This window comes from Aquarana catesbeiana, linkage group LG12, assembly GCF_042186555.1.
Source record: "Aquarana catesbeiana isolate 2022-GZ linkage group LG12, ASM4218655v1, whole genome shotgun sequence".
Taxonomy (NCBI): Eukaryota; Metazoa; Chordata; class Amphibia; order Anura; family Ranidae; genus Aquarana; species Aquarana catesbeiana.
The window spans coordinates 21,892,683-21,919,541 of NC_133335.1; the positions used below are offsets into that span (position 1 = coordinate 21,892,683).

The window sequence follows — 26,859 nt, forward strand, 5'->3', positions numbered from 1 at the left end:
CATGTTCTTCCACTGCTCTATAATCCATTTCTGATGCTCGCATGCCCACTGTAGTCATTTTTGGCTGTGAACATGGGTCAGCATGGACACCCTGACCGGTCTGCGGCTACACAACCCCATACACAACAAACTACGATGCTCTGTGTGTCTCCTGATAACTTTCTATAGGAACCAGCATTCACTTCCCTAGCAATTTGAGCTCCAGTAGCTTTTCCATTGGATCAGACTACATGGGCCAGCCTTTGCTCCCTACGTACAACAATACACCTTGGCCTCCCACGACTGTCGCCATTTCTCCAGTTTTCATTTCTTGGACCACTTGTGGAAAGCCCTGACCTCTGCAGACCAGGGACATCCTACCATTATTGGTATCAATAGGAGGAATAGTGCCCCATCATTGGTATCAGTGGGAGGAATAGTGTCCCATCATTAGTATCAGTGGGAGGAATAGTGTCCCATCATTAGTATCAGTGGGAGGAATAGTGTCCCATCATTGGTATCAGTGGGAGGAATAGTGCCCAATGGGTCAGATAAAGGCAAGCAAAGGGCTGTTTTAGGGTATTGGATTTTCATACCAGCTGCTTCCCTGTTAGGAGATAAGTAACAATTGTGTTCTTAGGTTATATTTAGCGATTTCAAAAATGTTGTTTTAAAACAATAAGACTTAACAATTAGTGTGGAGTCGCAATATTATTCTTGGACGTCCTTAGGGTGGATGAAAGAATTTAGAGTGAGTATATAAATAATAATTTCTTCCTGTAGTTTTCTGGGGAAATTTTTGCACATTACTGACCAGCACATGAGCAAATTGTGTTCTCGGCACGTGCGCCATGAGCCAGAAGGAAATACCCATTTGTTTTTAACATAAACGGGTCATAAATTGGTGAAATACAAATGAAGCATGACAACAATGCAGAAGTTGCATTCCGTCAACTCCAAAGCAATTAAAGGTACAGATAGCAGAAGTTATACAGTTAGGCTGAAAAAAGTCACGCGTTCAAATGAAAAAAAAAAGAGTAAGTTGAACACCTGAATATAAAGAGCCTTATACCCACTGTTAAACCAGAGGAAGGCTAAAAAAACCCTTATAAAGCGTGGTTTCATTTGTTGCTTCCTGATCCCAGAATTAATAAGCCATCAGTAGCAGATCCTTTAAGTCCTGTAAATTGTGAGGTGGGGCCTCCATGGATCAGACTTGTTTATCCAGCACATCCCATAGTTGCTCGATTGGATTGAGATCTGGAGAATTTGGAGGCCAAGTCAATACCTCAAACTCGCCATGTTCCTCAAGCTATTCTTGAATTTACCAGACCAAGCCACATTCTTCCATTGCTCTGTAGTACATTTCTGATGCTCACATGTCCATTGTAGGCACTTTTGGCTGTGAACACAGGTCAGCATGGACACCCTGACCGGTTTGTGGCTACACAACCCCATACAAAACAAACTACGATGCTCTGTGTGTCTCCTGACACCTTTCTATAGGAACCAGCATTCCCTTCCCCAGCGATTTGAGCTCCAGTATCTTTTTCTATTGGATCGGACTACATGGGCCAGCCTTTGCTCCCTACGTACATGAATGCACCTTGGCCTCCCATGACTCTCACCATTTCTCCAGTTTTCATTTCTTGGACCACTTGTGGAAGGCTCTGACCTCTGCAGACCAGGACATCCTACAAGAGTTGCGATTTTATAGATGCAATGCTCTGGTCCTGTTGTCTAGACCAAGGGTCTCCAAACTTTCTAAACAAAGGACCAGTTTATTGTCCTTCAGACTTTTGGGGGGGGGGGGGGGGGGGGGGGCGTCGGACTGTGGCCAGCAGGAGTGGACATTTACCTGTTTTCAGTGGGAGAAATAGTGTCCCCATCATTGGTATCAGTGGGAGGAATAGTGCCCCATCATTAGTGTCAATGGGAGGAATAGAAGTGCCCCATCATTGGTATTAGTGGGAGGAATAGTGTCCCATCATTGGTGTCAATGGGAGGAATAGTGCTCCATCATTGGTGTCAATGGTAAGAACAGTGCTCCGTCATTGGTGTCAATGGGAGGAATAGTGCCCCATTATTGGTGTCAATGGGAAGAATAGTGTCCCTTCTTTGGTGTCAATTGGAAGAATAGTGTCCCATCATTGCTGTCAGTGGGAGGAATAGTGTCCCATCATTAGTATCAGTGGGAGGAATAGTGTCCCATCATTGCTATCAGTGGGAGGAATAGTGTCCCATCATTGGTATCAATAGGAGGAATAGTGTCCCATCATTAGTATCAGTGGGAGGAATAGCGCCCAAAGGGTCAGATAAAGGCAAGCAAAGGGCTGTTTTAGGGTATTGGATTTTCATACCAGCTGCTTCCCTGTTAGGAGATAAGTAACAATTGTGTTCTTAGGTTATATTTAGCGATTTCAAAAATGTTGTTTTAAAACAATAAGACTTAACAATTAGTGTGGATTTGCAATATTATTCTTGGATGTCCTTAGGGTGGATGAAAGAATTTAGAGTAAGTATATGAATAATAATTCCTTCCAGTAGTTCTCTGGGGAAATATACATAAACGGGTCATAAATTGGGGAAATGAAAATGAAGCATGACAATAATGCAAAAGTTGCATTCTGTCAACTCCAAAGCAATTAAAAGGTACAGATAGCAGAAGTTATACAGTTATAAAGCATGGTTTCATTTGTTGCTTCCTGATCCCAGGACTAATAAGCCATCAGTAGCAGATCCTTTAAGTCGTGTAAATTGTGAGATGGGGCCTCCATGGATCAGACTTGTTTATCCAGCACATCCCATAGATGCTCGATTGGATTGAGATTTGGAGGCCAAGTGAATACCTCAAACTCACCATGTTCCTCAAGCTATTCTTGAATTCACCAGACCAGGCCATGTTCTTCCATTACTCTGTAGTACATATAGTCCATTTCTGATGCTCGCATGCCCATTGTAGGCACTTTTGGCTGTGAACACAGGTCAGCATGGACACCCTGACCGGTTGCGACCAACTGCGATGCTCGGTGTGTCTCCTGACACCTTTCTATAGGAACCGGCATTCACTTCCTCAGCAATTTGAGCTCCAGTAGCTTTTCTATTGGATCGGACTACATTGGCCAGCCTTTGCTCCCTACGTACATCAATGCACCCTGGCATCCCATGACTGTCGCCATTTCCCTAGTTTTCATTTCTTGGACCACTTGTGGAAGGCCCTGACCTCTGCAGACCAGGGACATCCTACAATGTTTGCAATTTTGGAGATATTCTAGTCCTGTTGTCTAGACCAGGCGTCTCCAAACTTTCTAAACAAAGGACCCGTTTATTGTCTTTCAGACTTTTTTTTTTTGGGGGGGGGGGGGGGGGATTTTCCTGCTATCAGTGGGAGAAATTAAAATGATGCCCCATTGGCAGAATAGTGTGTCATATCAGTGGGAGGAATAGTGCCCCAAGGGCCAGATATAGGCAGGCAAAGGGTCGCATCTGACCCCCGGGCCACAGTTTGGAGACCACTGGTCTGGACAATACAATTTGGTCCTCAAGGTCACACAAATCCTTACGCTTGCCTATTTTTCTGCTTTCAACAGATCTACTTCAGGGAGAGCATGGTCACTTGAAGAAATCTTTCCATATGCAAAGGTTAAACCTCTTTTCCTCCAGACCTATGCCCCCTTGTCCTAAGCTTACAAATTTGACCTAAGATCAATTTATGAACCATTTATGTATTTATACAAAGTGATCCCTCTCCAAACATCTCAACTGGGTCCTGACAGTGCAGTTTTCATTTTGGGAAAATCCATTCAGTCCAAAATCAAATGTTAACCACTTCCCATCCGTAGGATGTCATATGACCTCCTTAGGTTGAAATGGTGATATCTGAATGATGTTTGCAGCTATCTTGCTTTCAGCCAGCGATTCCCTGTAATGTAAAAGCCACTCTAGTGGCTATTCAGCCGCTGGATTGCCTTTTTCCCGCCACCCTCCAATGCCTTCCCGGGCTCTCCCATGCGATCGGTAAACCCGATTGACTATCCGGTGGCGGCACTGGATTACCATAGAGTTGGCCGTGGACCGGCTAGTCCCCAGCTATCTCTATTACCCTGGGAGGCCGGAGGTGACATCATGATGTCACTTCCGGCACTGGCAGATGTAAACACTGCCAGTTTATTTTCCTAGATAGCAGAGATAGATTTTTTTTTTTCATCTAATGCTTTCCAGGTTAGAGGAGATATCATTGACCCTAGATGTCTCCATAAAGAGGACCGGTCATGCCTTATTCCTATTACAAGGGATGTTTACATTTCTTGTAATAGGAATAAAAGTGATAAAAAAATAAAATTAAAAGGGACAATGTAAAAAAAAATAAAATAACAGTAATACATTTTTTTATTTAAAGCGCCCCCGTCCCCTTATGCTCGCACAGAGAAAGCATATATAGGTTTCGTCCGCATATGTAAACAGCGTCTGAACCACACATGAGGTATCGCCACCAACGTTAGCGCGAGAGCAATAATTCTAGCACTAGACTTCCTTTGTAACTCTAAACTGGTAACCTGTAAAACTTCCTAAAGCGTACCAAAGTTTGGTGCCATTCCATGAGTGTGTGCGATTTTGAAGTGCGACATGTTAGGTATCTAACTCGGCGTAACATCATCTTTCACATTATACAAAAAAAACGGGGTAAATATTGTGTTTTTTTTTTTTAATTCATCAAAATTTTATTTATTCCCAAAAAAACTGTGTTTGAAAAATTGCTGCGTGAATACCGTGTGATATAACAAATTGCAACGATTGCCATTTTATTCGCTAGGGTCTCTGCTAAAAAATATATATAATGTTTTAGGGCTTCTGAGTAATTTTCTAGCAACAAAAGTTATGATTTTTGCATGTAGGATTGGCATGGTATGGATGTGGTTAAAGCAAACAATTTTAACAACATACTTCATTGAATGCATGGAGAATTTTCGGAAAAATGGTAATTTGAAAATCTTCTAGTGTTAGGGCCAGCATTATAATTTTTTTTTTATGGCTTTAAAATTGGAGACGTGAGCTGCATAGGTGGCCATTTGTGTTTTTCACATAACAGAAAATTTACCACAAGACAATAGAGGATTCAGATTTTTATTTTATTTTTTTTGGTAGGAAAGTCACCATAAAAATATCATCTCTGGTTAGGAGATCCCCTGAACACCCACCAAAATAACCTTTCAATGAAACAAACATTCACCACCGTCAGTGTGTACAGGCCGCATATGCAGAGGAATGTTGCTTTCTGAGCCGATACTTAGGCCTCATTCACACAGGAGTACTACAACGTACACCCACCCATGCACCCCTGTGCAGGCAGTCCCATTCAAGTCAACTGGTACAGCCACTGCTTGTTCCTAAATTGACATTTATGCGGAGGCACCCACACAGATATTGAATTTGGAGCAGCAGCTGTGTCTGCATCCCTGACATGAATGGGACTGCCTGTATAGGGACGCCAAAACAATATGTGCATGGGAATGGTGTCAATTATGAATTATGCCATTGGAGGGTATCATCCTGGAGCAAAATAACTCAAAATAAAGAATATATGTAATGAGACTATGAATACCCTTCCCTGTGCGAGAGCAGAGATGGGTGTTCCTATCTCCGCTTACAGGAGTTCCATGCATACCTGTACAGCTCAAAACAGAGAATATATGTAATGGGACTATGAATACCCCTCCAATAGCTAAATATATACACACAACAAATCTTTATTCCAAATCACTTTAAAAACACTCTACATAAAAACATATACAATTTGTAATAGGTGCCATTAATAGGTAATAAGTTGTACCATGGAAGTCCTCAGAAATCATTAAATGTGGGTCGACGTTTAGACGTGTTTTGCGGGGTGACCCGCTTCATCAGGACCTCAGATCTCGCATATAAATACAGTTGGTCACTAAAACAATATTGAAAACAGTTTTACACATAAATTAAGTATAATGTACATAATATGTCATAAAAGACAATAATCTCACATTTATTAACAATAAAAATAAGCCACTATCCCTAAAAAAAAGAAAGAGAGAAAAAAAATTGTGTGCTTTCTTTTTTTTAATTTGTTCACATTTAATGATCCCCGAGGACTTCCATGGTACAACTTCTCTGCCTGCTAATTGGGAAGACAAGCGATAGAGTTGGCACATATTACAAATTATATAGGTTTTTATGTGGAGTGTTTTAAAAATATAAGCCACTATCCCTAAAAAAAGAAAGAGAGAGAGAAAAAAAATGGTGGTGTTTTTTTTTTTAATTTTATTTGTCCACTCTTTTTTTCAGTGATAGAGTTTTATTTTCATTATTGTTAATAAATGTGATGTTATTATCTTTTATGACATATTATGTACATTATACTTAATTTATGTGTAAAATTGTTTTCAATATTGTTTTAGTGACCAACTATATTTATATGTGAGATCTGAGGTCCTGATGAAGCGGGTCATCCCGCAAAACGCGTCGACCCACATTTAATGATCTCTGAGGACTTCCATGTTACAACGTCTGACTACTTATTGGGAAGACAAGCGGTAGAGTTGGCACCTATTACAAATTACATATGTTTTTATTTGGAGTGTTTTTAAATTGATGGAATAAAGATTTGTAAACTTTTTTAATCCATTTTGTGTATATATATATATATATATATACACATACATATATACACACACACACACACAGTATTTGGCAATTGGAGGGGTATTCATAGTCCCATTACACATATTCTTTCTTTTGAGCTGTACAGGGATGCATGGAACACCTGTAAGCAGAGATGGGAACACCCATCCCCGCCCTCGCACGGGTGCATGTTGTAGTACGCCCATGTGAATGAGACCTTAAGACCTTAACAGCCAAAAAAAATCTCAGTGAAAGTTTGCACTGCTGCCCAAGACAACCAATGTCTTCCATTTCCTTCTCCAATTGCATTGTGGGAAACAGAAGAGGCTGCTCTGGGCAACCCTGACTGTGGGAAAGAGTGCTTCCCTTACTTAAATAAAATAGGCCCCAATCTAAAAAAAAAACAAAACAGAGGCGCCATTTTATAGGTTAAACCTATACACACGCTGCTAAATCACCACCGCATCAAGATGCAAAGCATTCCCATGCGTGTCAAAATAGTTCCCATAACAGTAGAAGCACTTAAAAAGAAGCAGTCGTTTCCCTCAATGGCACTCAAAGCCCCTCCAAACTAGGTATGCAGATAGCTGCGGTTATCCATAACCATGCCCTAAACCTAAATGGCAATGCCCAGGCCTGCTGATGAGGGAGGGAGAGGAGAGGAGTGTGTCTGACAGCTATCAAAAAAGCAGAGAGACCTCAGGGCAGCTCCGTGTGGCACTGGGAGGCATATTCTTCCTCTGTTACTTAAATCTATGTTACAGGAAACCACAAGAGAAACGTGCAAGAAACCCCTGCTGACAATGCAAGTTGCTCGGCCGTTTTTGACAATCCTTTGGCTTTAATACTTTCAGAGTCACTCTGAGCTGGTGCAAATTCTTTTCCAGGTCAGTGAAAAAAAAAAAATACAAAAAAAACCCCAAACATTTTCATCAGCATCCCTTGTATTTCTCTAATTCCTAGCAAACTACCTTAACTGTCTTAATTAGAAGCTCAAACTCCGACTGACTTCCTCCACTCGCTGATTACTGTCAAAACTGTGACATCCCTATGTATCCGATGCGCGACAGCTCCAACTTCACAAATTGATGCATTTAGATCCTTAGGGAGCATTGCCCACTAGGGGTGGCCAGCAGTACTGCAAGGTAGTTGCAACACATACAGGTGAGGGAGGTTAGGGGGGTTGGGATGTTGACATTACCACGTGTTTAAAGTTGCCCACAGGGCAGAGAAGTTCACAGGGGAATTTAAGATAAATAGAATTCTCTAAGGGTTATCTATACAGAGGAGTGGGTTGGCAGGTATGAGATATATACATTCCAGTCTACTGTAGTAACAGCTCCATAGAAAATTCTCAGTGTGCAGCTCATCGTCGCCGCACCCTATGTGATATCCTTCTGTCTTGGGGGCCGATGAATATTCCTCACTACACACTTTACCATCCACTCCACGCCCTCGTTCACGCCCCTCCTGGAAAGAAAAACAATAGAGATCAATACCCAGCCCACCAAAGCCTACCGAAAACTGAAATCTATAATAAAAGCTCAACTCCAGAATTTTAAATATTTTTAAACATCCATTGCCTAGCGGTCCAAAATTTAAAAAAAGCATTTTTTTTTTGTTGCAAAAAAAAAATAAAAAAAATAAAAAACCTCCCCTCCTGTTCTGCAAGCTCATTGCTCCGAGGTCCAGTGATCGGCCCCTTCCAGGTTCAATGACACCCAGAACCATTGAACCCACTTCTTCTGGACCCTGGCCTTAAAGTAGAAGAAAAATGTTCCCCTCGCCCCCCCTCCTCCTACGTATCCTGTAAAAAAAAAAAAAAAAAATAATGGGTGCTTACCTGTTTATAATCCAATCTTGTCACATGATCCCACAGCTCTGTCTCCCCTGTGTCAGTGACCAACTGCTGCAGGGGAGAGGAGGGAGTGCCAACAATGGCCGGGCCATGGGAGAGCATGGGTGAGACACCCTGGCTCCCGAAATGCACAGCAGTTGTCAAGCGCTTTCCTACACTGAGCTGCAGGATCATGTGACCGGACCAGAGTGATTTGAAAATAGTTAAGTACACAGATCTTTCTTTGATCAATTTAATGGAGACACTCCTTTGGGGGGGGGGGAGCAGATGAATGACAGGATCTCTCTTGCCCATTCACAGAACACAATGCATTGTGGGACAATAACAGTACGAGTTATGTGATTGGCGGAGGGGCCTCATCTGTTAACCCTTGCAGCTCTGGAAGATCGCCGCCCTGGGCAATATCCAGCAGCATGAAGGAAGCAGCAGCCAGCAGGACATGGGATACACACCATTAAAAGGGGAAGCTCTGCTTTAAGTACTCCTCCCTTGCTACATTTGACATTTTTTTTTGGGGGGGGGGGGGGGGGGGGCTGGCAGACCATTCAGGAGCAACAGCGCAACTCGTGAATGCGCAGTAGGAACCCGACTCTGAAGCCCGCAAGCTGTCACAGCCGGATGCCCACAGTTGAGATGCCGGGGAGAGAAGCCAGGGAGAATGGACGCACATCGCTGGATCGTGGGGCAGGTGAGTGGCTGTTTATTAAAAGTCAGCAGCTACAGTTTTTGTAGCTGCTGACTTTCAATAAACACAAAAATGACTGGAGCTTCTCTTTGAACTTCCCCTTATCCACCACTAAATTTCAACTCTAAGGCCACATTCACACCTGTTACCAGGACAGACACAGAATGCATGCAGAAACCCCAGCAGGAGTTCTCGGCAATTAGCTGCAGGTAGGAGCCCCATCGATAGCAATGGGAGACTGCCAGCTCCCGCAGCTAATTGCGGCTGCTCACATGTAATGGTGCAAACAATTACTAAACACGGAGAGTGCAAAATCTGGTGCAGCTCTGCATAAGAACCGATCAGCATCTAGGTTGTTTTAAAGCTTAACCCACTTCCCCCCCGGAAGATTTGGCTGCTCAATGACCAGGCCATTTTTTGCGATACGGCACTGCGTCGCTTTAACTGACAATTTGGCGGTTGTGCCACGCTGCACCCAAACAAAATTGACGTCCTTTTTTTCCCCACAAATAGAGCTTTCTTTTGGTGGTATTTGATCACCTCTACATTTTTTATTTTTTGCGCTATAAACAAAAAAAGAGCGACAATTTTGAAAAAAAAAATAATTTTTTTACTTTTTGCTATAATAAATATCCCCCAAAAAAATATATTAAAAAAAAAAAAACAAAATTCTTCCTCAGTTTAGGCTGTTATGTATTCTTCTACATATTTTTGGTAAATAAATAAATAAAATCGCAATAAGTGTATATTGATTGGTTTGCGCAAACGTTATAGCGTCTACTAAATAGGGGATAGTTTTATGGCATTTTTATTATTATTATTTTTACTAGTAATGGCGGCGATCTGTGTTGTTTATCGGGTCTGCGATATTGCAGCAGACAGATCGGACATTTTTGGGACCAAGTATACAGCGATCAGTGCTATAAAAATGCACTGATTACTGTATAAATGTCACTGGCAGGGAAGGGGTTAACACTAGGGGGCGATCAAGGGGTTAACTGTGTTCCCTTACTGTGTTCTAACTGTAGGGGGATGGGACTGTCTAGGAGGAGAGAAAGAGATCGATGTTCATACTTAGTATGAACACACGATCTGTCTCTACTCCCCTGAGAGAACCGGGATCGCATCGGCTCCTGGCCCACGCTGTGGGCACCCCCTAGTGGCGAAGCGATGTAAGCTAACGTCGTTTCGCCCAACCATGCCATTAAGACGCAGTAATGCCCTGTACACACGGTCGGACATTGATCGGACATTCCGACAACAATATCCATGGATTTTTTCCGACGGATGTTGGCTCAAACTTGTCTTGCATACACACGGTCACACAAAGTTGTAAAATCCGATCGTTCTAAACGCGGTGACGTAAACCACGTACGTCGGGACTATAAACGGGGAAGTAGGCAATAGCTTTCGTCTCTTAATTTATTCTGAGCATGCGTGGCACTTTGTGCGTCGGATTTGTGTACACACGATTGGAATTTCCGACAACAGATTTTGTTGTCGGAAAATTTTATAGCAAGCTCTCAAACTTTGTGTGTCGGAAATTCCGATGGAAAATGTGTGATGGAGCCCACACATGGTCGGAATTTCCGACAACAAGGTCCTATCACACATTTTCCGTCGAAAAATCCGACCGCGTGTATGGGGCATTACACTGCGGCGGCTGGTCGGCAAGCGGTTAATCTAAACAAGCTGAAGCTGATAGGCTACCATGCACAGCTGCACCAGATTTTGCACTTCCCAGTTTTTCCCAGTAAATGAACCAAGCAGTGTCCAAGGCAGATCACTCCCAGGTGATCGCTTCATGAGCGATTACACGCCAGCGGCTGCGATTAGCTGCGGAAGCCGTCTGACTCCCATTGCTGTCAATGGGGCGGCCTCCTGCAGCTAATTGCAAGGAACCCCCTGCTGGGGTTCTGGCATGTCATCATTGCCGGGGTCATTTGCAAGTGTGAATGTGGCCTAAAAACAAAATCGGATTATAGTACATGACGTCTGTCCTTACCCGGAAAGGGCAGAGCATGCCTGGGTGAGACAGTCCCTTTTTCCAATCTTGTTGATGCAATCACTGAAGGCAGTTTTGATATCTGGAATGGACAGGCAGCCCTGGAAAGAAACCAAACAAAAATACATTAAAAGCAAAAGGCATACCCAGAAGCACCTAAGATGAAGGAAGGAGCAGTGGGGGAGCACTGCAGAGGTGGATATACTATATACACTCACATTACTCATACTGCCCTCTTACCACTCCATGCACTCTCCAACAAAGGCAGCTTCCAGCCTCTCCTAGAGATTTACAGGCTGACGGTAGCTGGGCTGGATGGCGCACCTTTGCATTCAGTCCGCACCAAAATGCCTCAATCTCATGTACCTGGGCTAACAGCCACCAGAGAAATATAAATACCACACTCTTCTCCATGTTAAATATACAATCATTAGTAGTAATTTATTACAAACATGGCAAAAATCAATCTTGAATACAATAAAATGACTGAAGATGCAGATTCTAAACAGCTACATCCGAGCCCAAATGTTGATTTACGCGTTTCGCAGGTGTTCCGCTTCTTCAGGACTGCGGACAGCTCTTCTTTCCCTTTTTTCTTTTGAATGATATTTGTAATTGTTTATCTTATTTTAGTTTTACTTTTTCCTCCAGTTTGTGATTTACAAGTATATAGGGTAATGTTATTGATATTTAATAATCCATCTTAAAGTAAAGCTCCACCCAAAAGGGGAAGCTCCGCTTGTTTGCTTCCCCCCCGTCCGGTGCCACATTTGGCACCTTTTAGGTGGGGGGAGCCGATACCTGTTAAAAACAAGTACCCGCTCCCAATTCTGGGTAAGAAGTTGTGCAGCGATCTATGCAATTTCTGGCCCCTCCTCCTTCCCCCCGCTGCCTTCTGGGAGACGGACAAGCCACTTCCTGTTTCCCTTAGTGTAGATGCCAGAGCCTGCACCCGGAGCCTGTGGACGGATCAGCTTTGGGTGCCAACGCAGGATTCCTGGACAGGTAAGTGTCCTTTTATTAAAAGTCAGCAGCTACAGTATTTGTAGCTGCTGACTTTAACAAAAATGTTCCCCTAGGCTGTAACTCCTCTTTAAATACAATATATTTATTGAAGATGCAGATTCTAGACAGCTATACCCTAGGCCAAATGTTGGTCTGCGCGTTTAGTGAGTATTCAGCTTCTTCAGGATGGTGGACAGCTTTGGCAGATAGCTCTCTTTTTTCTTTTTTATGATATTGTAATCAATATTCATTTTTTTTTCTTGTGGTTTGTCACTTCTATAGGGTACAGCTATTGATATATAAAATCCATCTTGAATACAACACAATTATTGAAGATGCAAATTCCGGACAGATATATCCTAGCCCAAACGTTGGTCTGCATTTTGTGGGTATTCCTCTACTTCAGGGCCGTGGACAGCTCTTTCATTCTCTTTTGTATGATATTGTAATCAATATTCTTATTTTTTTGTTTTTTTTTCCCTGTGGTTTGTAACTTATATAGGGTACTCTTGGTATTGATATATCATTTAATATTTTTGTCCTTCATGTAGGCGTTCTTTTTGTTATGTGTATGTCCTAAAAAAACTCTCTGTCCTGAAGAAGCAGAAAACCCACAAAACGCGTAGACCAACATTTGTGGCTAGGATATATCTGTCTAGATTCTGCATCCTCAATAATTTTATAGTATTATATTCGAGATGGATTTTTTTAAACATGTGTCTAATAAATTATTACTAATGATTGTATATGTAACCTTGAGAGGATTGTGGTATTTATATTTCTCTGGTGGCTGTCTACAGAAAGTCCCCTCCCCCTTTTTTTTCTCTATACGTTGTTAGGAGGATCAAGCCACATGCACATTCTCTGGGAACCGTCACTTTTCATTCTTTCAAGGGAGAGAGCCGTTCACGATTATAAAACTCTCAGCAACCAAAGAATTAGACACAAGTCTGGTCTATACAGCAGGTAAAATAAGTATTGAACACACCGCCATTTTTCTAGGCAAATATAATTCTAAAGGTGCTACTGATATGAAATTTTCACCACGTCAGTAACAACCCATGCAATCCATACATACAAAGACACCAAAACAAATAAGTTCAGAAATGAAGTTATGTGTAATAAAATGGAATGACAACAGGGAAAATGTATTGAACACGCTAAATGACATTTATTTAATACTTCGTACAAAATCCTTTGTTGGTAATGGAGGCTTCAAGACGCCTCCTGTATGGAGAAACGAGTCGCATGCATTGCTCAGCTGTGATTTTGGCCCATTCTTCCACACAGTCTTCAAATCTTGAAGGTCCTGTGGGCCTCTTCTATGAACTCTGATCTTTAGTTCTTTCCATAGATTCTCTATTGGATACAAGTCAGGTGATTGGCTGGGCCATTCTAGCAGCTTTATTTTCTTTCTTTGAAACCAATTGAGAGTTTCCTTGGCTTTGTGTTTGGGATCATTGTCTTGCTGAAATGTCCACCCTCGTTTCATCTTCATCATCCTGGTAGATGGCAGCAGATTTTTATCAAGAATGTCTTCGTACATTTTTCCATCCATCCTTCCTTCAACGATTTGAAGTTTGCCAGTACCGTATGCTGAAAAACAGCCCCACACCATGATGTTCCCACCTCCAAACCTCACTGTTGGTATGGGGGGTGTTTTTGGGGTGATGTGCCATGTGACCTCCAAACATGGTGTGTATTATGGCATCCAAAGAGTTCAATGTTGGTCTCGTCTGACCAGACTATATTCTCCCAGTATTTCACTGGCTTGTCTAAATGTCGTGCAGCAAACTTTAAAAGAGCTTCAACACGCTTTTTCTTCAGCAATGGAGTCTTGAGTGGCGAGCGTGCATACAGGCCATGGCGGCTGAGTGCATTACTTATTGTGTACCTGCTAATTCCAGGTCTTTCTGAAGTTTTCCACAAGTGGTCCCTGGCTCTTGGACAACTCTTCTGATAATTCTTTTGACTCATCTGTCAGAAATCTTTCGAGGAGCTCCTGGACGTGGCCAGTTTATCGTTAAATTATGGATAAAACAAAAAAGTGTGGCGCTAATAAAGTATGAAAAAGTTCTTAATGAGTGGAACCAATGTAATAATAACGTTGGAAAAGAAATATATGTGAAAAGAATATGGCGATTTTAGGCGATCCCGGAAAACTTTCCTCTTCAGAGAAGCCTATCCTGCCTCCATCTAACAACTGCAGTCACTATTTTCTCCATTAGCTCATCCCCCACAGCTATTACCCTTTTGTATAACTTGACCCTCCCTCCTAGATTGTAAGCTCTAACGAGCAGGGCCCTCTGATTCCTCCTGTATTGAATTGTATTGTACTTGTACTGTCTGCCCTAATGTTGTAAAGCGATGCGTAAACTGTCGGCGCTATATAAATCCTGTATAATAATAAGTGTACATAAATACTGGCCACTGAGATCACTGTAGCTAGTGGGTTAAAGATCGTGATTATTATAGGAGAAATAGTTGTGGTAAAAAATGTGCTTGTGAAAAAACAACAAATGCAACATCAAAAAGTACAAAACAAACAAAATGATCTATAACAAAGTGTGATCGACACTCCGTGGGTGAATGACAATCTGACATAAAAATACAACATACAATAAAACCCCCCCTTTTTTTTAGGACCCCTTTTTGCTACCCTAGCTACCTTGTACTGCGCTTTTTTAGTTCAAACCAAATTGAACCAAATTTTTATCGCCCAATTTTCCACTCCTGTCGGATTTACACCATGTGGAAGTTCTTCTTTTTCTTTCATTATGGGAATTGACTCTGATTGAGCTGAGTTCGGTGGATGATCCAAGCTAGCCTAATGCCGCGCACACACGAGTGGACTTTATGGCAGACTTTGCTCGGCGGACTTTACGCCGGACTTTATGACGGACTTTCCGAATGAACGGACTTGCCTACACACAATCCACCAAAGTCCGTCGAATTCGTACGTGATGACGTACGACCGGACTAAAACAAGGAAGTTCATAGCCAGTAGCCAATAGCTGCCCTAGCGTGGCTTTTTGTCCGTCGAACTAGCATACAGACGAGCGGACTTTTCGACCGGACTCAAGTTCGACGGATAGATTTAAAACATGTTTCAAATCTAAGTCCGTCCAACTTTTGAGCAAACAAAGTCCGCTGGAGCCCACACACACGATCGAATTGTCCGTCAAAATCCCGTCCGCCGGGCAAAGTCTGCCGTAAAGTCCGCTCGTGTGTACGCGGCATAAGATCGGTGATTGAGACAGCAGGATAACCCTGATCGAGTCTATCCCCTTTGGTGGCGAGCAAGTCTCCAGGCTCCATCTCCCCATTGGTTACATTCTATCTACTGGGATTGGATCTACCTTCACCGCTTGGCGGTACAAGCACGTTTGACTCACCGCTGACGGGCCTGTGAGTCCATCTTTTCCGGTAAGGGTATTTCACCTTTTTCACTAGAAGTTTGTTTTGGAGAAGAGAATACCCTACAGACGTCAGCGCATTTCCAATATCGTTTGAGAAACCTGTATTAAAGCACCATGGCCTTGACACCATGAATCTTCACCTTGTTGAGTGATATGGTCTATACTTACATGCCAACATTTACTTATGCCTAAAACATATAGAATTGTGGCCTGTTTTACGTGTGGCATTCCTAAAAACTCAACCTTAAAATATTTCTGTGTATTTTTATGTCAGATTGTCATTCGCCCATGGAGTGTCGATCACACTTTGTTATCGATAATTTTGTTTGCTTTGTACTCACAAGCACATTTTTTACCACAACTATTTCTCCTATGTTGATCACGATCCTTAACCCACTAGCTACAGTGATCTCTGTGGCCAGTATTTATGTACACATATTCTTTTCACATATATTTCTTTTCCAACGTTATTTCCACATTGGTTCCACTCATTAAGAACTTTTTCATACTTTATTAGCGCCACACTTTTTTGTTTTATCTATATTTCTACAATTAGTCTGATTGTGGTGTTGGCTGCTTTACACCCAGAGTTGGCGCGGCATTTCCCCCCCCCATTTACCTATCCTGAAATTATGTTCTTTTCACTTCCGGATTATGGCCCCAAACAGTTACATAGTTACATAGTAGGTGAGGTTGAAAAAAGTCCATCAAGTCCAACCTGGGGCGATGTCATTGGACGTCATCTCAGAACAACCGAGAATCCCGCCCGCTGTCATTACATGAATTACATGAATACACTGGAAGTAGTTAATTTCTGAACGTATTTGTTTTGGTTTCTTAGTACGTATGGATTGCATGGGTTGTTACCGACATGTGGTGATAGAAAAATATTTACGTAGAAAAACGGTGACGTGTTCAAAACGTATTTTACACACTGTAGGTCATCTTTAAGGAGTGAAGGGTGTATCCCATTACTATGGCCAACACAACCACATTTATACAATGACTAGACGACATGGAAAGCACCCAAATGAAAACCAGATGACAGTTTTACTAAACCCCTGACGATCTTCACAGGAGAGCGACAGTGCGGTTACTGACACAAAAGGCCATAATGTGTGTCACGGGGCGTCTGGCCGAGTCAATGAATACACCACTGTGCGTCAAGAAAGGAAACACTTTACAAATGTCAAATGAGGGGGAGTGCACACTCCTGGGAAATTCCCATCAATAGTTGTAGAATCATCTACTGAAAGACAAACACTGGATGCCATTATACATTCTATTTTCTCAGATGTTTTTGGTTGCCCAAGTTTTGTTTTTATTCCTATTTGTGGAATGAATGCGTGTATTTAAAAGAAGATGTAAACCCGAACTGGGATGACCTTTAGTTTGCGATGGAACTTTGTAATCATAAACTATTGCCATGTTTTTGTTTCCATCTTTTTTTCATTCTTTTCTTACATCTAAGTGATGCAAATGACCTACAGCCTCTTTGCTGCCACTTCCTATCTACAGGGGAGCCAACAACAGTCAGCTTTCAATTATATGGATTTAAAAGTTTGTTTGTTTTTTTCCCCACAAGAAAAAATAAATAAAAATCATGCTGCTGTAACTGCATATAAAGTGTAAGCGGGAGGTGGTCTTTAACCTTACCGGACACTTTCACTTCCAGACTATGGCCCCAACAGTGCTCACTGGAACATCCAGAAGTTTAAAAATCCTTCTGTAACCAATGGCATCAGTATGTTTTGCAACAATAAGGTTGCGCAGGCCTTGAGGGAGCTCTTTGCTTTTACCCATCATGAGATGTTTCTTGTGTGACACTTTGGTAATGAGACACCTTTTTATAGGCCATCAGATAAGACTTAACCAGCTGATATTAATTTGCACTGACAAGGGGCAGGATTGCTTTCTAATTACCAATAGATTTCAGCTGGGGTCTTGGCTATCCATATCTTTTGCACCTCCCTTTCTTCATGCGTTCAATACTTTTGCCCCGTGTCATTCCATTTTATTACATATAACTCACCCCCTTTCTGCCCAGGCCAATTTTCATATTTCAGCAATGTCACACTTTGAACGACAATTACTCATGTCTTGTAACCAATGACATTTTTATTAAAAAAATAAATTAAACAGATAGAGCTTTATTTTGGTGGTATTTATTCACCACTAGGTTTTTTGTGCTATATAAATGAAAAAATACCGTAAAAAAAAAAAAATCTTTTTTCTTAGTTTCTATTATAAAATTTTGATAATGAATAATCTTTCTTTAAAAATTTAGGCCAACATTTATTCTGCTACATTTATTTGATAATATTATTGATTTATTGATAATATTATATATTGATTCAGGTTATTGTTATTTAGTCTGTGTGAAAGTTATAGAGTCCACAAGCTATGATATATATATATATCTGAACATTGATCATTCATGATGTACTGACTGCTTGTCTCATTTCTTGAGGCCCTGAAACACCAGGACAGTACAAATATCCCCCAAAGGACACCTTTTTGGAAAGTCGACACCCCAAGGTAATTAGTACGAGGCATGGTGAGTTTTTGAAGTAATTTTTTTTGTCAAAGTTTTTGGAGAAATTAAATAAAATTTTTCTTTTTTTTCTTTTCTTTTTTTTTTTTTTAATACATACAGTCACCAGAGCAGTACAGCATCACCATATCAGCAAATTGTTTTAATGTTTTCTTTTTTTAATCCCCCCCTTTTTTTTTTTTTTTTTTTACACATACTGTCACAAGAGCACTACAATGTCACCATAGTGACATTGTACTACTCTGGGGAGGTGATCAGGATTTTTTTTTTTTTATATTATGGTTGCTTATACAATGATCATCACTGCATAACCAATCATTTTTATGAATGGCAACCATTCATGTGCCATTGTGTACAACTGTAATAGCTGTGATTGGCCACAGCTACCACATGGTACTGGTCAACTGCGATTGGCCCTGTACCATGTAATTACTGCGACCAATTACAGAGATCATCACAATAGTACACACTGGGGGGAGATTTACTAAAACTGGAGCTGTCAGAATCTGGTGCAGCTGTGCATGGTAGGCAATCATCTTCTAACTTCAGCTTGTTCAATTAAACTTTGGCAATAAACCTGGAAGCCGATTGGTTTCTATGCAGAGTTGCACTAGATTTTGCACTTTTAACCTCCAGTGGCTATGAATGAAAGCCATTGCTTACAACTGACATGTGATCGTCACAGTGATCACATGGTACCAAGGCAGCTCACAGCATCCCAATACAACTATCTGTGTTCTGCTGTGTCTACTGTACGCAGCAGGTCACAGATCGCGCTGCTGTGCGGCCCCACAAGCCGTGCGAATAGAAGGACATTATATGGGATAGCAGTGCTCCCACCCATCCGTATTATTATTTTTTTTTTTTAAATCAGATCATTTTTATTGAAAACAAACAGAAAAAAACAACAACTTTTTTCATTTCACCACCCAAAGCAAATCCTTTATTTTTGAGGACACATAGGTATCAATGTTAAATGACCGTGCGGTCTAATATGCAGCCCTATTATTACAATAGGCCGGGCAGGAGGTGGTTAATGTTTTGCCTTTTAAAGTCCATATATGACTATCTTGTTGACAGTGCAATAATTGCTGCTGCATGATCTCACTACAGAACGAATAACGCTGTCACCTTATTAGAGGAAGTGGAAAAAACAATGTATCTACCCACAGGATCAACAGGTAATACAACTATAATACATAGGGAACTCGGAAAGCCAGACTAATGCTACTGACAGACTACATCCTATATGCAGCCCTCAAAAATTCCACTCGCCTGCTCGCATTTTGCGAGTGGATTCTGAGGGCTGGCGAGCTGGGCTGCCTGCCTGGGAGTGGGGGGGTGAGCACCGGGGTTGTATGGGAGCTGCGACCGCGTCGCGGAGGGTAAGGGAGGAGGGCAGGCAGCCGGATGATGAGAGCGCCGAGGAACATCACAGCTTTCATTTCAATCGCTGTATTCCCTGCGCTCGTTGTCACATACAGCCCCTCCTCTTTGTCCAGGACTTTGATAAACAGATCACCCGTCCAATCCTGGGACGTGTGAGGTCTATCAAAGTTCCCCGGCCAGGGGACGTGGCTGTATGTGACAGCGTGTGGCGGGAACACAGCAATTGAAATGAAAGCTGTGATGTTCCTTGGCGCTCTCATCATCCGGCCGGAAATTCCTCTCCCACTGCATAGACAGGCTGCACCGAGTGCACGCAGGTGAGGCTGCACCGGGTGGACGCAGGTGAGGCTGCACCGGGTGGACGCAGGTGAGGCTGCACCGGGTGGACGCAGGTGAGGCTGCACCGGGTGGACGCAGGTGAGGCTGCACGGATAAAGTTGTTGTTAATATTTATTTTTATAACTTAATTCTTCATAAAACATTTAAGTGTCATTTCATGAGATAATTTATGAGGGCGTGTTTCGGGGTGGAATACGGGGCGGTGCATGGTAGGGGTTGGGTGGGGCAACTGGTGGTGAGTAACCCTTGAAGCCTGGCTAGTAGCTCAGGACTTGGAATTTTGAGCCCTGATATATGGATTTTTTTTTTTTTTTGGACAATAAAATTTTTTAAAAAAAAATAGCAGTTCAGTATTGGCAGAGCATCAAATGTTGATTTTGGCTCTTACAAGTAGATTGTGCTTTGGGATAAAGTAAGCACAGTGTTATGACTACATGTAACACAGGCTTAGTCTCCCTCTGGAGGATGAAGCATGCAACTACAACTAACCTTTCTATACAAAAGAAAATAAAATATAGCAAAAAAAATAGATATATAGCAATACCATTCCTACACAAGCCATGTTGAAATGTAATATTAATAAAAGTAAATGTATTTTTCAATTTGCAGCTGCTGTAATTCTCTGTAAAATCCAATGCATTATGGCAACCTGAAGTTGTTCTGTTCATGGTTGGTGTACAGAACATCCCCAGAAATGTATTTTCCTTCTTGTGTGATTGGCTCGCTGATTTTTCCAGAGGTCTGCCCTTGACACTTGTCAAATTTTAGGCATCCTCAGCAACAGGAATTTCAGTTTTGATGAGATACTCTACAAGGGTTACATAGTTGTGGGATGCAAAACCCAGCAGCTTTTCTCATTAAAAAGCAAAATGTGACTATAATGAAGCAGACCCTCCACCATTCAGATTCAGTCTGCAAAGGACATGGCGAAATAAACAGCTTTTTGTTCAGAGCAACAAAAGGTAGGAATCTGCTACAAGGTTTGTTAAAATTGATCACATTGATATACATTGATCACCCAATAGTGGAGTTACTCTTTAAAAAGAGTCTTAAAGGACCCCGAGTTTAAGAAGAGTATCCTTCCCAAGGTGCAAGTCCATTCTGACTACCATGGATGCCAAAAGAAACTATTTTTTAGGAAGCTTTAAAGCCCAACTCCAGGCAAAAAAAAAGCTTTTTCTATGCAGCGGAGCTGTGCCCGCACTGCACTGGTTAACTGCTCGTTTTTTTATCTAGGGGATTGGAGAACAAAGATATACTTACCTAACCCCTCCGATCCTCCCCGCACAAGAGGATCCCACACAAGACTGGTCCCTGTGGCGCAAGCGGTCTTGTGCGGTGGACTGTTCCTGACGTCATGAAGCCCATAGACCTGCTCTGGACGTGAGGACATCAGGAACAGCCCACCACTGGATTGTGGGGGAACGCCATTTGCCAGTGGAGCGGAGGATCAGGTGAGTATAAAGCTTTCTCCTCTCCCCTGGACAAATCAAGCAGTTAACCCCTGCAGTGTGGGCGCAGTAAAAACACACTATAGTGGCATGGATGAACCGTGGATGGGGATGGCTAAGCATGGTTGAGCCATGAATGTGGATGACTGGGTATGGATGGGATGGCTGGGTGCAGTTTTTTTTGCCCGGAGTTGGGCTTTAAAGAGAAATCTGCAATTTCCTTTTGATCTAAGTACCTTGTTCAAGTGTTTTTACCTTAACATTTAGCCAATCCCCTCAATAATAAAAAGATATAAGTAATGCAGAAAGCCTTCATCTTTCTCACTTTCTGTAGCATGTATGGTATGTTTTTACTGCATGGTGGTAGACTGTCAGCTTAATCAGAGAAAAGCCCTTTCAGGACAGCAGTGGACGGGTTGAAATTACTGCATATAACTCCAGTTCTTGCAAATTATTGGTAAATGGGGCATGAATATGGGAAGGTGTGGTAAGTCACAGAATTTGCCAAAAGGAGGTAACTAAAGCCGGCCATAGATGATCAAATCTCAGTTGGTTCAGCAGGGACCTGCCGAGATTTGATCCATCTATAGGCAAGCTGGTTGTGCTGAAGTTGATCCATCGAACAACTTCAGTACAACCGGCCTCTCGGATATTTTTCATGCAATCACTGCCGGAAATGACCATTGTGTTTTGCCGGCAGAGAAGGCTCCCTGCTGACAGAACACAATGGCACAGCGGAAGGGACTCCACCATCAACACAATCAGGGAATCGAGCAATTTTCATACCTGTGGTACAAGGAAAGAAAACTGCATAATTTATGGGCTGCTTAAGAGAGAGGGCCCAGGACACAATCCCCAGTCTTCCTTTTCAGGCTTAGTTGTGTCATAGGAAGGTACACATGTTCCATTTTTATAGGGAGTCAGCAGGCCAAGGGATACCATATGCCTTAATCCCTGGAGGTCATCTGATATATCAATTAAATGGGGTAGGGTGTAGATACATATATATATAAAAACATTTTTATTCTACCTAAACTGACCCATAACCTTTGTCCCTGCCCCTAATCCTGACACTGACCTAGATCAAACCATTTTATTTTAAGCAGACTTTTTTTATTTACATGTTTCTTTACTAGCAAGGATAACAAGATGCAATGGGGGAGATTTGCTAAAACTGGAGAGTGCAAAATCTGGTGCACAAAAGTCCATCCATTGACCTATAGTGAACTTAAAGAAAAGTGCCAATCCAATATCAACCGGTGCTCCCCACAGGATAAATATGGCAAATATATCTGCTTACTAGATACTAAGACCTTCCAAGGTCTATAGGCGCTTCAGTGAACATTCACCCCTCACTACGGGTATAACCACCTTAGCTATCCAGCCAACTTGATTAGATTCCAGAAAGATATCCTTCACAGTGATTACCCTTCAAAAGGAACTCCAGAGTTTGATCCTCTTCCTGGGACAGGATCCCCCGCTCTGCCACCGGACAACTAGAAAGTTTCCCACATTTTCCTTGTTAAAAAAGAAAGTTGCCCCGCAGGAGGCAGCATGCTGTCACCACCACTTCCACCCTTCCAGGAGGGCGGAAGTGGCGGTGACAGCACGCTGCCTCCTGCGGGAAACTTTCTAGTTGTCCGGTGGCTGAGTGCGGATCCTGTCCCGGGGAGAGGAACGGACTGACTACAACTTCGGCATCGCTGGATGGTCGGATTCTGGAGTTCCTTTGGAGGGTAATTACTGTGAAGGATATCTTTCTAGAATCCAATGAAGTTGGCTGCATAGCTAAGGTGGTTATACCTGAAGTGAGGGGTGAATGTTCACAAAAGCGCCTATAGACCTTGGAAGGTCTTAGTATCTAGTAAGCAGATATATTTGCCATACTTATCCTGTGGGGAGGACCGATTGATATTGGATTGACACTTTTAATTTAACTTCACTATATGGACTCTTAGTTGGAATTTTTGACTTTTTTCCCCCCTTCTCACTATACAGTAAAACCTTGGATTGCGAGCATAATTAGTTCCAGAAACATGCTTGTAATCCAAAGCACTCGTATATCAAAGCGAAATTCCCCATAAGAAATAATGGAAACTCAAATGATTCGTTCCACAACCATTCAGGTCCTTCAGTTTATAGTCCAGATAAAAAGATTATAGCAATGTGACCAGGTTGTGTAACCATAAAATGTCCATCCACAAATGGAAGCCTCCACAAGGGAATTAGAAGCAAAATCTAGCAGGAGCTACAGAGTATAAAAGAGAAGAGAGGCGCCTCTAAGTGTAGAAATATGTTGCTAAATGTTGCACCTTCATTAAATGTAACCATATTGCTACACTCAGAGGCGCCTCGCTTCTCTTTTAGGCTGCATTCACACCTGAGCGTAGCGTTTTTTAGCGTTTCTTCTGGTGTTTTGTCACGCGTTTTTTCGGGCATACTTGCGCGTTTCCATGCAGCGTTGTGTGGCGTTTTTGAGCTTTGGCATTTTTTTTATTAGCCAATAGGAAAAATGATCATCTGGTTCATCATTTGCTATGTTGTTAGATTTTGTCATCTGCTTCCTGCTCCAAAAACGCCCAAATCTGCCCGATTCGCGAGACAAAAAAGGGTCCAGAACTTGTTTGAGCTTCAGGCGTAGGGCTTCAGGCGACTTGGAGTGGAGATGTGAACCATCTCCATAGAGAATAATGGATTTTTTCCCCTCAAGCGTTTTGTAGCTTGAGGCTTCAAGCTACAAAACGCTCAGGTGTGAATGGGCTCTTATACTCAGTTGTGACATGACGCTACTTGTATATCAAGACATCGCTTGTATATCAAGTCAAAATTTATTAAACATTTTTACTTGTCTTGCAAAACGCTCTCAAACCAAGTTACTCTCAAACCAAGGTTTTACTGTATTTCAATGGATGGACTTTTGTGCACACTATATATATACAATAATGGAGTAACAGCACAACACTTTGATTTTGATTTTATAATGTGTACATATGTGTGAGTGCTGCTGGTTTTTGGCTTGAAGTTCCACCTAAAATTCTCAAAGTGGAGCTAAACTTACCTTTCCTTCAACGGTCCATTTTTTCTACACCGGCATCTACTGCTGGGCGTTGGTCTTCGGCCGTCTTCATTGGCCGGTGCACTCGCAGGCATTGTGCTGGAATGCAAACTGAGAAGCGCTTGTGCCGCTCAGTGTACATTCCTAAGAAGAGTGCGGGCAGGCAGGTTTCTTTTATTGCAGAGGAAACATTGCAGGTCTCTTCTGCAATAAAGCGCCTGCCTGCTTGCAGTTTCTGACAGCCGGACTTTAGTTTAAAACCCCTTTTTTTCCTATTTACCTCCACATCCTGCTTGTTCGCCAGCACCAAGATGGGGACTCCTTCCAAAGCATCACTGCTGATTATTTTCTCTGTGTGACAAAGTAGGAATGTTAGGAGGGAAAACACAACATTGCAAAAGAACATCTTTATGCTCTCTCAGTCTCTAAATGGGCCAAATAAAATGACCTCTTCATAATTTCAGATAAACAATAAAGCCTTGTTCACAAGGACTTCACCTTGTATAAAAGCAGCTTTTAAAAAGGGTGGATATAAATGTATTTCTGTGTAAGTATAATAACTCTTTCATAAGTAAGCATGTGTAAACACTACAGTGACCTATTCATGACTGCTTCAGTTTAAAGCTTAAAGAGGAACTGCAGTCTGCTCACATCATTTGTAATAAAAAACATTTTTGCCATTGTAAAGCTTCCCTCCAACCACTTTGCATATAAATGTATATATACTGTGATTCTGTACTTGCCAAATATGCTGCAGAAATCTCCCTCCACGGAGTCTGGCTGCAGCCATTTTAACTGTGGGCAGCTGAAGTTGCTGCCTGTTCATTTCCTGAATTTACACCTGCAGCTCTTATTGGCCCTCTTATGACTCGTCCTCCCTCCCTGGCAAACTCTCACGAGAGTTAGAGAGAGAGCTGTGCATGATGTCATAAGCCTAGGCTAATGACCAGACAAGAAACAGGAAGTGGGCTGTATAAGGTATTTACTGGCAGAAAAAAAAAATGTTTTATTATCCAAAGTTAAAACAACAACAAGGGCAGAAGATTTAATAGATGAAAGATGAAAAAATGACTGAAGTTCCACTTTAACTTCAGGCAAAAATGACAATTTATTGGTTGATGTAGTTGTGTATCCATGAAAATATCTTCAGCTAGTACAAGCGCAATTTCACTTGCTATTAGCTGCTTGTAACCCCCAATACAGGAGCATTTAGACTGAGGGAGAATGAGGCAGCACTAGGAGTAAATCGAGGTGCTTTCATGCACATGTGTTAACAGGGAGCATGCTGACAGGAGGCAAAGAAAAGACTAAGAGAAGAGTATTCTGCTGCTCCTCCGATAACTGAATCACAGGCTGGCCATGCTGTGTTGTTTAACCACTTGAACCCCCTAGGCCTTTTTCTGACACTTTTGTTTACATGTAAAAATCTGTATTTTTTCCTAGAAAATTAGAACCACCAAAAGCAGAGGCCCAAGGGAATAAAATGGTGGGTTTTCCAATTTCTTAGGTCACACAGTATTTGCGCAGCGTGTTTTTATATATATATATTTTTGTAAAATATAAAAGATGTTACACCTTTTAAAAGTATTCGATCACACCAATATCGGTGTTTTTGATAATGGCGGCATTGACATCCGGGTAAACTGGAAGTGATGTCAGGTTATCGCTCCTGGTTATCGCGTTACCATAGCCGAGAGCCGATCCGGTCTTTGTTCGGCTCTCCGATCAGCAGACTAAAGCGCCAGCTGGTCGCTGGGGTCTCCTGGGTGGGATGGGAGAGGTCGAGAAAGACCCGGGGGGGGGGGGGGGGGGTTGGGTGTGGTGGTATGGGACGTCCCCTCCCTCTGCTTGTAAAAGCAATCCAGCAGCTAGTTAGCCGATAGGATTGCTTTTACCGCCAACTCTAAAAAAAACAGTACCAGGATGATGGCTGCAGCTGAAGGCAACATCCCAGTATAACCACTTGAAGTCTAGCAAAGTATGTAGCTGGTCGGCAGGTGGTTAAAGTATAAATAAAGGCAAATAGTTTTTGTTTTGTTTTTTTTGGATAGTGAGAAGAGGGATTAGAACACCTGTCAGGTTTTTATTACTGTCTTGATCCCGTTAGGGAGATTCATCCTTTCAACTTGTCCTGTTAACTATTATCAGAGAGTGTAGAAGTGAAAGAAAATCCCAAATTTTGGGTTGTCATCAGAACAGGAATAGAGGGAGAACAAACTAGTTCTGGCGACCTGGGTCACTTTGGATTTCCTCTCACTTCCTGTTTTGGCTATAGGAAAGGAAATGAAGGGAAATTTACCCAGGGGGGACACAGATGAAAAACCAAAAGGGGTAATAACCCTGTCTTACTCTATCCAAAATAAAAAGAAAACGTTTTTTGTTTTTGGTGCGAATTTAGCCTCTATTCTATCCTAGATAAGAATTTTTCACGCAACAATATGTAAATGGACAAAGCGCCGGATCTCT

General features: G+C 42.1%; 1 protein-coding gene across 1 annotated transcript in view; it reads right to left on the reverse strand.

Annotated features, from left to right (window-relative positions):
* Nucleotides 1–5,089: 5,089 nt before the first annotated feature.
* ARFRP1 (ARF related protein 1) overlaps nucleotides 5,090–26,859 on the reverse strand; it is a 35,923-nt gene continuing 14,153 nt past the window's right edge. Inside the window, exons 6-8 of the mRNA XM_073607379.1 lie at nucleotides 24,674–24,744; nucleotides 11,182–11,282; nucleotides 5,090–8,103 (exon numbers count right to left, since the gene is read on the reverse strand). Of these exons, the coding sequence (XP_073463480.1) occupies nucleotides 8,016–8,103; nucleotides 11,182–11,282; nucleotides 24,674–24,744 (260 nt within the window). The 3' untranslated portion in view covers nucleotides 5,090–8,015. The remainder of the gene's footprint in view (nucleotides 8,104–11,181; nucleotides 11,283–24,673; nucleotides 24,745–26,859) is intronic.